Source organism: Myxocyprinus asiaticus, chromosome 20 (genome assembly GCF_019703515.2).
Source record: "Myxocyprinus asiaticus isolate MX2 ecotype Aquarium Trade chromosome 20, UBuf_Myxa_2, whole genome shotgun sequence".
Taxonomy (NCBI): domain Eukaryota; kingdom Metazoa; phylum Chordata; class Actinopteri; order Cypriniformes; family Catostomidae; genus Myxocyprinus; species Myxocyprinus asiaticus.
In genome coordinates this window covers 22,732,392-22,745,563 of record NC_059363.1, presented here as the reverse complement: position 1 = coordinate 22,745,563, position 13,172 = coordinate 22,732,392, and the positions used below count along the sequence as shown (strand labels likewise).

Genomic DNA, 13,172 nt, shown 5'->3' with positions numbered 1-13,172 from the left:
GGTGCAGGCCTTATGGGAAGAATGCAAGAAAAAGCCACTTTTGAAACAGAAAAACAAAGAATAGGTTAGAGTGGGCAAAGAAAAACAGACATTGGACAACAGATAATTGGAAAAGAGTGTTATGGATCTTAACCCTATTGATCTTTTTTGGGATCAGCTAGACTGTAAGGTGTGTGAGAAGTGCCCGACAAGACAGCCACATCTATGGCAAGTGCTACAGGAAGCGTGGAGTGAAATGTCACTTGAGTATCTGGACAAACTGACAGCTAGAATGCCAAGGATCTGCAAAGCTGTCATTGCTGCACGTGGAGGATTTTTTGATGAGAAATCTTTGAAGTAGTTTAAGAAAAATGTAAAAAACATTTTTTTTTTCAAATTGTAGTAGTAATTTTTCACACTATTAATGTCCTAACTATATATTGTGATCAGTTGAATGTCACTTTGGTGAATAAAAGTACCAATTTCTTTCCATAAGAGCAAAATCTGTACATTATTCCAAACTTTTGGCCGCCACTGTGTGTGTGTGTGTGTGTATGTGTATATATATATATATATATATATATATATATATATATATATATATATATATATACGTGTGTGTATGTATGTATGTATATATATATATATATATATATATATATATATATATATATATATATACACACACACACACACACAGTACTGTACAAATGTCTTAGGCACATAAGATGTTTCACAAAAACATTTGTCTTAAGATGGTTATATATATATCTTCAGCTTTAGTGTGCCAATAGGAAATATAAATGTTAGACTCACAAACATTACTTTTGCAAATAGAAAAGATTAGAGTAGAAGAACAGGGAGCTCTGCAACAGATAGCATGGCCCCCACAGAGCCCCCCACTGAACAGAGAGTCAGTCTGGGAGTACATGAAGAGACAGAAGCAGTTGAGACAGCCTTAATAGATAGAACTGTTGCAAATTCTCCAAGAAGCTTGGAACATCCTATCTGCCAACAACCAAGAAAAGCTGTGTCCAGGTGACCTAGGAGAAGTGGTGCTGTTTTGAAGGCAAAGGTGGTCACACCAAATATTGATGTAGCTTTTTCTATGTTTACTGGACTTTGTATGACTTTAATTGATAAGTGGACGTTTATGGCATTATTTTTGAAAACATCCTCACTATGCAACATTTTCCACAAGTGCCTAAAACTTTTGCACAGTAGTGTGTGTGTGTGTGTGTGTGTATAATATATATATATATCCAACCTTATTCCATACACATTGCTTCTCCATACTCCAATTTACTGACCTTAATCTACTTTGTGTCTTGTAGGTGCATGCTTACATCATCAGCTACTTGAAGAAGGAGATGCCATCCCTGTTTGGGAAAGAGAAGAAGAAGGAGGAGTTGATTGCCCACCTGCCTGAGATCTATCAGATGCTGCAGAGAGAGCACCACATCTCACCTGGAGATTTCCCTAATGTCATCAAAATGCAGGTAAGGCCTGGCCTGTCTTTTGAACATGGCCAAATAGGCTGTATACAGTATGTTTGCAAAACTAACCAGGATGTATCTTATTTTGAAAGAAACTTTTTGGTTTATGTATTTTATACGCAGATTATTTATAAGCAGATTATTTCAATTATTTATGTGGAATTGTATGAGCAATCGTACATTATTTTTATTCCTTCTTTTTAAGAATGACATGGTCTTGTTTTCCCAGAGGACAATTATTCATCCTAACCCTGTTATTGTCTGCAAAGCAGGGTCGGGCATTTTTCTTTCTGTAGGTCTCGCCTAAGGATGTTTACCCAGGATGACACACACAGTAGAGGTTACTGCAAGATCAGTGACTGCAGTGCTAAATAAGAATGCACGTATACGTAGATCTTATACATAAATACTAGTCATAAGCTACATTCACACTGTAGCTGCATGTGGGCCAAATCTGATTTTTTTTGTTCTGTATACAGTAGGTGGTTCACATGCCTTTTTAAATATAGCCCATATCAGATACTGGTCTGGACAGCCGACACTCCTAAACTGCCCTGCATATGTATAATACTCCCTAATCATGCGCATAACAAACCCTGGCATGTTCATCATTATAATATGAATCTTCTTCGGGCTGCTCCCGTTAGGGGTCAACACAGCGGACCATCCGTGATCCGCATATTAGACTTGGCACAGGTTTTACGCCAGATGCCTTTCCTAATAATAATATGAATAATTAATTACATTATTATTACAATTGTAATTAGTTGTGAGTTTTATTTTTAGCCGAACATTTCAGAATCAGAATCAGAATCAGAATGAGCTTTATTGGCAAGTATGCTTACACATACAAGGAATTTGTCTTGGTGACAGGAGCTTCCAGTACACAACAATACAAAAACAGCAACAAGACTTTTAAAAAATAATTAAAATTGAATAAAAAATAAATATTGAAAAGAAAAAAGTATATATAGAATACACAAGACATATATACATGCATACATATATATACATACACATACATACACATATATGAATATATATACGTACATACATACATACATACATACATACTTACACATACGTAGTGCATATCTAAATACAAATCGGTTATGTACAGTGCAAGGGAATGTAATGGCAGAAGAGGTAGGATGTGTTGGATAATAAAAAAAGACTAAGCTGTGTATTGCACATTCATTATTGCTCAAAGGGACAGTTTTAACTGTTCATGAGATGGATAGCCTGGGGGAAAAAACTGTTCCTGTGCCTGATGGTTCTGGTACTCTGAAGCGTCGGCCAGAAGGCAACAGTGGTGGGGGAACCAATAATCCTCTCAGCAATCTGAACTGTCCTTTGTAGTCTTCTGATGTCTGATTTCGTAGCTGAACCTGAAGTGCAGAGGACAGACTCAGTGACCGCTGAGTTGAACTGTATCAACAGCGCCTGTGGCAGGTTGAACTTCCTCAGCTGGCGAAGAAAGTACAACCTCTGCTGGGCCTTTTTCACAGTGGAGTCAATGTGGGTCTCCCACTTCAGGTCCTGTGAGATGGTAGTGCCCAGGAACCTGAACGACTCCACTGCTGCCACAGTGCTGTTTAGAATGGTGAGGGGGGTCGGTGTTGGGGGGTTCCTCCTAAAGTCCACAATCATTTCCACCGTTCTGAGTGTGTTCAGCTCAAGGTTGTTTTGACTGCACCAGGCAGCCAGCTGTTTAACCTCCCTTCTGTATGCAGACTCATCGTCATCTCGGATGAGGCCGATGATAGTGGTGTCGTCTGCAAACTTCAGGAGCTTGACAGATGGGTCCTTGGTGTAGAGGGAGAAGAGTAGTGGGGAGAGCACACATCCCTGGGGGGCACCAGTGCTGATTTTATGGGTGCTGGAAGTGAATTTCCCCTGTCTGCTGCCTGTCTGTCAGAAAGCTGGTAATCCACTGATAGATAGACGTGGGAACAGAGAGTTGGTGTAATTTAGTCCGGAGAATAGCTGGGATGATGGTGTTGAAAGCCGAACTGAAGTCCACAAAAAGGATCCTTGCATATGTCCCTGGTCTGTCCAGATGTTACAGGATATGATGCAATCCCATGTTGACTGAATCATCCACAGACCTGTTTGCTCTAAGCAAATTTGAGGGGATCTAGAAAGGGTCCAGTGATGACCTTCAGGTGGGCCAACACCAGTCTCTCAAATGACTTCATGACCACAGACATCAGGGCAACAGGCCTGTAGTCATTAAGTCCTGTGATTTTTGGTTTCTTTGGGATGGGGATGATAGTGGAACGTTTGAAGCAGCATGGGACTTCACACTGTTCCAGTGATCTATTGAAGATCTGTGTGAAGATGGGGGCCAGCTGGTTAGCAAAGGATCTAAGACATGCAGGTGAAACGCCATCTGGGCCCTGCGATTTCCTTATCCTTTGTTTTCGAAAGACGTGGCTCACATCATCCTCACAGATCTTAAGTGCAGGTTGAGTAGCAGGAGGGGGGAGGAGGGGGGTTGCAGGAGGTGTTGGTGTTTGTGTGAAGGTTAGGTTAGAGTGGGTGTGGGGTGTGAGATTGGGCCTTTCAAATCTACAGTAGAACACATTCAGGTCGTCAGCCAGTTGTTGGTCCACCACAAGGTTGGAGGTAGGAGTCCTGTAATTCATAAGTTGTTTCATGCCACTCCACGCTGATGCAGGGTCGTTAGCTGAAAACTTGTTTTTCAGCTTCTCAGAGTATCTTCTTTTAGCCACTCTGATTCCCTTATTCAGTGTGTTCCTGGCCTGATTGTACAAGACTTTATCCCCAACTCTGTAAGCATCCTCTTTGGCCTGACGAAGCTGCCCGTGTTCTGCTGTAAACCATGGTTTGTCGTTGTTAAATGTTAAATAAGTCCTAGTAGGAATGCACATATCCTCACAGAAACTGATATATGATGTAACAGTATCTGTGAGCTCGTCCAGGTCTGTGGCTGCAGCTTCAAAAACACTCCAATCAGTGCAGTCAAAGCAGGCTTGTAGTTCCAGCTCTGCTTCATTGGTCCATCTCTTTACAGTCCTTACTATAGGCTTAGCAGATTTTAATTTCTGTCTGTAGGTTGGAAGAAGATGAACCAGACAGTGATACGATAGAGCAGTTTTGGGACTAGGAATAGAGCGATATGCATCCTTTATTGTTGTGTAGCAGGGATCCAGTATATTTCTGTCTCTGGTGGGGCATGTAATGTGCTGTTTGTATTTGGGCAGTTCACGTGTGAGGTTTTCTTTGTTAAAATCCCCAAGAATAATAATAACTGAGTCCGGGTATTGTTGTTCTGTGTCTGTGATTTGATCAGCCAGCTGTTAAAGCGCGGCATTCAAACACGCGTTTGGTGCGATATACACACTCACCAGAATAAACGAGGAAAACTCCAGCGGCGAGTAGAAGGGCTTACAGTTAATAAAGAGCGCTTCCAAATTAGGACAGCACATCTTCTTTAATGTTGTTATATCTGTACACCAACTTTCTTTGATGTAAAAGCATGTTCCACCGCCTCTTGTTTTCCCCGTTAACTCCACTATACGATCTGCTCTGAACAGCTGAAAGCCCGGCAGATGTAACGCGCTTTCCTGAATGGCTTCACTCAGCCAGGTTTCTGTGAAGCACAAGGCAGCAGAGGTTGAAAAGTCCTTGTTTGTGTGGGTGAGGAGATGTAGTTCGTCAGTTTTGTTAGGGAGAGAGCCTATCTTATAATTTACTGTATCAGCAAGTGACAGAGGAAGACCAAATTGATTAAAGTATATTTAAATAAAATAATTTGTAGTTGTATGGTGGAATTTCATTCTCAGTAATATAAATATTATTGCAAAACAACCATAAAATCAAAGGACAGGGAAAAACAGGATTACAAATATTTAAGGTAAGAAGAGTTGCTATCTAATTACTTCACATTTGCATTGACTTGCATTCTTATTTTGAGATTTACAGTTTAAGAAAAATAGAAACTGTAAAAGTGACACTGGCAAAGAGTACTGTTACATAAATCTACTTCTTTTTAGCAAGGGAATCGCTGAAGCCAGCTGTTGAAGCCTATAAATGTATTTTCTTAAAAAGGAACTGAATGCATTATCTAGAAAATACAGTACAGGTGCTGGTCATATAATTAGAATATCATCAAAAAGTTGATTTATTTCACTAATTCCATTCAAAAAGTGAAACTTGTATATTATATTCATTCATTACACACAGACTGATATATTTCAAATGTTTATTTCTTTTAATTTTGATGATTATAACTGACAACTAAGGAAAATCCCAAATTCAGTATCTCAGAAAATTAGAATATTGTGAAAAGGTTCAATATTGAAGACACCTGGTGCCACACTCTAATCAGCTAATTAACTCAAAACACCTGCAAAGGCCTTTAAATGGTCTCTCAGTCTAGTTCTGTACGCTACACAATCATGGGGAAGACTGCTGACTTGACAGTTGTCCAAAAGACGACCATTGACACGTTGCACAAGGAGGGCAAGACACAAAAGGTCATTGCAAAAGAGGCTGGCTGTTCACAGAGCTCTGTGTCCAAGCACATTAATAGAGAGGCGAAGGGAAGGAAAAGATGTGGTAGAAAAAAGTGTACAAGCAATAGGGATAACCGCACCCTGGAGAGGATTGTGAAACAAAACCCATTCAAAAATGTGGGGGAGATTCACAAAGAGTGGACTGCAGCTGGAGTCAGTGCTTCAAGAACCACTACGCACAGACGTATGCAAGACATGGGTTTCAGCTGTCGCATTCCTTGTGTCAAGCCACTCTTGAACAACAGACAGCGTCTGAAGCGTCTTGCCTGGGCTAAAGACAAAAAGGACTGGACTGCTGCTGAGTGGTCCAAAGTTATGTTCTCTGATGAAAGTAAATTTTGCATTTCCTTTGGAAATCAGGGTCCCAGAGTCTGGAGGAAGAGAGGAGAGGCACACAATCCACGTTGCTTGAGGTCCAGTGTAAAGTTTCCACAGTCAGTGATGGTTTGGGGTGCCATGTCATCTGCTGGTGTTGGTCCACTGTGTTTTCTGAGGTCCAAGGTCAATGCAGCCGTATACTAGGAAGTTTTAGAGCACTTCATGCTTCCTGCTGCTGACCAACTTTATGGAGATGCAGATTTCATTTTCCAACAGGACTTGGCACCTGCACACAGTGCCAAAGCAACCAGTATCTGGTTTAAGGACCATGGTATCCCTGTTCTTAATTGGCCAGCAAACTCGCCTGACCTTAACCCCATAGAAAATCTATGGGGTATTGTGAAGAGGAAGATGCGATATGCCAGACCCAACAATGCAGAAGAGCTGAAGGCCACTATCAGAGCAACCTGGGCTCTCATAACACCTGAGCAGTGCCACAGACTGATCGACTCCATGCCACGCCGCATTGCTGCAGTAATTCAGGCAAAAGGAGCCCCAACTAAGTATTGAGTGCTGTACATGCTCATACTTTTCATGTTCATACTTTTCAGTTGGCCAAGATTTCTAAAAATCCTTTCTTTGTATTGGTCTTAAGTAATATTCTAATTTTCTGAGATACTGAATTTGGGATTTTCCTTAGTTGTCAGTTATAATCATCAAAATTAAAAGAAATAAACATTTGAAATATATCAGTCTGTGTGTAATGAATGAATATAATATACAAGTTTCACTTTTTGAATGGAATTAGTGAAATAAATCAACTTTTTGATGATATTCTAATTATATGACCAGCACCTGTATATCGCAAAATATTCACAATTAACTTTTAAACTATTAACAAATCTGTGTTACATATGAGATTTTGGCCACATTCTGCTGCAGTGTGTGAACATAGCCATAGTCATATACAAATCACAATAAATGTCTCATGCATAAGAAGTGTATGAGTTATATACTTAAGTGCATGAGATAACACAAATATAAATCAGTTGTCCATGTACAGTACTTGCATCGGCCTTTCAGACTGGACTGTTTCCCTGCAGCACTTGATAAAGTTAAAGGCTATGCTTTAAATAGACTCTAGACCCAACAGCCAGCATTGATTAGCTCCAGCTTTAGACATCATATCACCGAAATAACAACATCAGGGCTTTGATGCATCCTTTTTCATTACTAAATTTTATTTTAAATGTCTTGGTTATAAATAATAAACAAAAGTAATAAATAATGAACAAATACACCGATGAGCGTCAACATTAAAACCACCTGCCTAATATTGTGTAGGTCCCCCTCATGCTGCCAAAACAGCACCAACCCGCATCTCAGAATAGCATTCTGAGATGATATTCTTCCCACCACAATTGTACAGAGCAGTTATCTGAGTTACCTTAGACTTTGTCAGTTTGAACCAGTCTGGCCATTCTCTATTGACCTCTCTCATCAACAAGGCATTTCCATCCACAGAACTGCCACTCACTGGATGTTTTTTGTTTTTAGAACCATTCAGAGTAAATTCTAGAGACTGTTGTGTGTGAAAATCACAGGAGATCAGCAGTTACAGAAATACTCAAACCAGCCCATCTGGCACCAACAGTCATGCCACGTTCCAAATCATTGATCACATTTTTTCCACATTCTGATGGTTGATGTGAACATTAACTGAAGCTTCTGACCCATATCTACTTGATTTTATGCACTGCACTGCTGCCACATGATTGGCTGATTAGATAATCGCATGGATGATTGTTGGTGCCAGATGGGCTGGATTGAGTATTTCTGTAACTGCTGAACTCCTGTGATTTTCACACACAACAATCTCTACAATTTACTCAGAATGGTGCCAAAAACAAAAAACATCCAGTGAGCGGTAGTTCTGCGGATGGAAATGCCTTGTTGATGAGGGAGGTCAATAGAGAATGACCAGACTGGTTCGAACTGACAAAGTCTACAGTAACTCAGATAACCGCTCTGTACAATTGTGGTGAGAAGAATATCATCTCAGAATGCTATTCTGAGATGCGTGTCGGTGCTGTTTTGGCAGCACGAGGGGGACCTACATAGTATTAGGCAGGTGGTTTTAATGTTGTGGCTGATCAGTGTATGTTACCCATTGTGCTTTAACTGTTAATGCAATTTTAATACAGAGTTTTAAATCTAGTATTACAAACTTTAGATTGTAAGGTGTCTCACTCTGTCACTGTATGTATCAATGCAGGAGCAACTCCAACACTACGACTTCAGCAAGTTCCCGTCGTTGAAGGTGAAGTTGATTGAATCTGTGGACAAGATGTTGTCAACCAAGATCTCAAGTCTGATGAACATGATCCGAGAGGAAGAAAGTAAACTGCCACCTCAGCTGGTAATGGGTGGAGCCTTTGAGGACTCTTCTGATGGACCTTTCGGCCATGGTTATGGTGAGGGTATCAGTGCAGGGGCTGACACTGAAGACTGGATCGTAAGTCGCGACAAACATCGCTATGACGAGATCTTCTACACCTTGATGCCTATCAATGGGAAGGTGACTGGCATCAATGCCAAGAAGGAGATGATGAATTCCCGCTTGCCCAACACTGTACTAGGAAAGATCTGGAAGCTTGCAGACTGTGATAAAGATGGGATGCTGGATGATGAAGAATTTGCTCTGGCTCAGCACCTTATTAAGGTCAAGCTGGAAGGATTTGAGCTCCCAACTGAGCTACCAATTCACCTAGTGCCTCCATCACACAGGAAGAACCCCACTGCTGACATATTATACAATCACCAGGAGGACTAATCACTTTACCTGCCGGCGCCCATTTATAGAGGTTCCTTCATACTGTATATGTATAGTTATCATCCAGCTGCTAGCACAGTGTGGCCTTAAATTAGAATATTAAAATGTAAAGAAACTATGTTGAAAGGGGCAAGTTTTATTGGTTAAGCCATCTTTCACATTGTATGTTGCTTTTACTGTTGAACTTAAGTGTAGCTCTCACATAAGGAAATATGCCTACATCCACACTAATATGTTTTAGTTTGAAAACGTGTTGTTTTTGCTTAATTTACGCCTTTAATCCACACTGAAAAAGTGTTTTCCTCCCCTGTAAATTGAGACTTTAGAAAACGCTCTCCAGCACTGCATACTTCGGTAAATTATGACATTTGAAACTGAAAATTAAAGTTAAAATTAAACAGAAATTGATTAGTTTGAACATGGCTTGACTTAGTGTTAGAGAAGAGCACAGATTTATGACAGACAATATCTACAAATTCATATTTCAGCCCATAAAATTAGAGTTACTTCAAAATTTTATCTCCTTGTTTTATTTAATTTGACTAAATATTTGTAGATTGTTGCAGTTGTAGATCATTGTTTGGGGTGCTTTAAATGTTTAATATTACACTTCAATAGAAATAACCTTTTTCAGTTGTTGTAACATGCATGTAAGCAACTTAACACGTAATCTACTTGTACATGAAGCACTATCACAGAGGGCACAAACAAAATTAAAATCCATTTCACTCAGTCTGACACAGCATGAATGTCAAAGGCTGATATTTATCTATATATTTTAATAGTTTTGCAGCACAACAGTTTATTTTATCTAAATCTTGATTCAAACTTCTTGATGGCACAGTTGTTTAAACTGGAAAATAATAGCATCAAAATCCTGAATTAGACATCTTTAATGTACATTTTGTAATGCAGGGAAATAGAAACAGTATTCAGTTTATGATGCAATTAAAATTATTTGTATTTTTTATATTTTAGATATAATGTTTTTAGTCTTCTCACACTGGGTGTTACATATTTTATGCTCTGCATAAAATTTCATGACATTGACTAAAATGATACGTTCATTTACCATCATTATATGATAACACTGTGTTTTGTCATTTTTACTGTCAGTACAAATTTCTGTATGACGCTCCATTTATAGGTTGCATAAGGATTATGATGGTTTATGTCGGCAAACATTTATGGACAAAAACTTATTCTAAAATTTCAGTATTGAGTAGAGGCATAAGTCCTTTATTAGTCCCAAACTACCAAGTGTTTTCTCTGTCTTTTTAATTAAATACCCTTTTAAAATAAGAATTGTATATTTAGATAAAATATATACATTGACAGTAAGAGATTTTCCTTGATTTCATAAAATTAAAGGAGGCTTGTGACAATACTTTATATGACTGGGGTGCAAAAGAAGTTCTTTTGTATGATGCAACGAGTTTTCATTCAGCCACAACATTAAAACCACCTGCCTAATAATGTGTAGGTCCCCCTTGTGCTGCCAAAACAGTGTTAACCCGCATCTCAGAATAGCATTCTGAGATGCTATTCTTCTTACCACAACTGTACAGAGCGGTTATCTGAGTTTCTGTAGACTTTGTCAGTTCGAACAAGTCTGGCCATTCTCTGTTGACCTCTCTCATCAACAAGGTATTTCCGTCCACAGAATTGCCGCTCGCTGGATGTTTTTTATTTTTGGAACCATTCAGAGTAAATCCTAGAGACTGTTGTGTGTGAAAATCACAGGAGTTCAGCAGTTACAGAAATACTCAATCCAGCCCATCTGGCACCAACAATCATCCATGCGATTATCTAATCAGCCAATCATGTGGCAGCAGTGCAGTGCATAAAATCATGCAGATACGGGTCAGGAGCTTCAGTTAATGTTCACATCAACCATCAGAATGGGAAAAAAATGTGATCTCAGTGATTTGGACCGTGACATGATTGTTGTGGCCAGATGGGCTGGTTTGAGTATTTCTGTAACTGCTGATCTCCTGGGATTTTCATATACAACTGTCTCTTGAATTTACTCAGAATGGTGCCAAAAACAAAAAACATCCAGTGAGCAGCAGTTCTGTGGATGGAAATATCTTGTTAATGAGAGAGGTCAACAGAGAATGGCCAGATTGGTTCGAACTGACAAAGTCTACAGTAACTCAGATAACTGCTCTGTACAAATGTGGTGAGAAGAATATCATCTCCGAATGCTATTCTGAGATGCGGGTTGGTGCTGTTTTGGCGGCACGAAGGAGAACTACACAATATTAGGCAGGTGGTTTTAATGTTGTGGCTGATCGGTGTATACTTTGATAGTGATGAATGTAATTGTGTATGCTAATCATTGTGTCAATGTAACCATATGTAAATTGTAACTACTGTAGATTCTAGGTATATAGTTAGCTTCTGTCAGCTCAGAGATGGAATACAAGAGCTAGGCTGTGACTTTGTGACAAGATCATTATTGATCAGCTGAATGTTTTTGTGCTTTAGCAAGAAACTGGTAAAATTAAGATTACTGTAAAAAGTGATTACACCCATACTGTTCTTGGGGCATTACATTCATATAATTGATGTTAAACTTTGCTTTGCTTTTAGGTGTTTTCCACATTTGCTTTAACAAGCCTTTAACATATGTGGAAGTTTAAGCCACCTGTTAATGTATAATTCATTGTAAAAAGATGACGGTTTTCTACACCCTTTTATATGGAATAAGGGAATGTAATAAACTATTTCAAACGAACAGTTTTTGCCTCTAACACTTTTTGTGATATGAACAACAAGCAAATGAGCATGACTTTAATCTGGACTGAATCTTCTTGAATGTCTGAATTTTTTCAGCAGTTTTGACCCTGAATCAATTCAAATTCCATCCTGATGGCACGGCTGTACCTGGATTGGGCTGTTGAGAGGCATGCGTTGTTGAATTGTATGAAATCCTGACTCTAGTAGGACATTGTCAGGTGAGTGAGAGTTACCCTCCCTCTCAGTCTGTTACCTACAACAGCTTCAAAGTTCAGTCCACTCCGTAATGCCAATCAGTTTCAAAGAGGATTTCAGGGATTACTCTCAAATCATGAATTTCTGCCTGAAATGTAAAGTTTTTTGTATGTTGTGCACTTGTAAACTCAGCAAAAAAGAAACGTCCCTTTTTCAGGACACTGTATTTTAAAGATAATTTTGTAAAAATCCAAATAACTTTACAGATCTTTATTGTAAAGGGTTTAAACAATGTTTTCCATGCTTGTTCAATGAACCATAAACAATTAATGAACATGCACCTGTGGAACAGTCGTTAAGACACTAACAGCTTATAGACAGTAGGCAATTAAGGTCACAGTTATAAAAACTTAGGACACTAAAGAGACCTTTCTACTGACTCTGAAAAACACCAAAAGAAAGATGCCCAGGGTCCCTGCTCATCTGCGTGAACGTGCCTTAGGCATGCTGCATGGAGGCATGAGGACTGCAGATGTGGCCAGGGCAATAAATTGCAATATCCGTACTGTGAGACGCCTAAGACAGCGCTACAGGGAGACAGGAAGGACGGCTGATCAACCTCGCAGTGGCAGACCACGTGTTACAACACCTGCACAGGATCGGTACATCCGAATATCACACCTGCGGGACAGGTACAGGATGGCAACAACAACTGCGCGAATTACACCAGGAATGCACAATCCCTCCATCAGTGCTCAGACTGTCCGCAATAGGCTGAGAGAGGCTGGACTTGAGGGCTTGTAGGCCTGTTGTAAGGCAGGTCCTTACCAGACATCACCAGCAACAATGTCGCCTATGGGCACAAACCCACCTTCGCTGGACCAGACAGGACTGGTAAAAAGTGCTCTTCACTGACGAGTCACGGTTTTGTCTCACATGGGGTGATGGTCGGACTTGTGTTTATCGTCGAAGGAATAAGCGTTACACCGAGGCCTGTACTCTGGAGCAGGATCGAGTTGGAGGTGGAGGGTCCATCATTGTCTGGGGTGGTGCGTCACAGCATCATCT

The 13,172-nt window shown here is 39.8% G+C and overlaps 1 protein-coding gene across 1 annotated transcript in view; it reads left to right on the top strand.

The window, feature by feature from the left end:
• LOC127411040 (EH domain-containing protein 4-like) overlaps positions 1-11,907 on the top strand; it is a 29,463-nt gene extending 17,556 nt beyond the window's left edge. The window contains exons 5-6 of the mRNA XM_051646365.1: positions 1,314-1,478; positions 8,610-11,907. Coding sequence (XP_051502325.1) covers positions 1,314-1,478; positions 8,610-9,167 — 723 coding nt within the window. The 3' untranslated portion in view covers positions 9,168-11,907. The remainder of the gene's footprint in view (positions 1-1,313; positions 1,479-8,609) is intronic.
• The last annotated feature ends 1,265 nt before the right edge of the window (positions 11,908-13,172 follow it).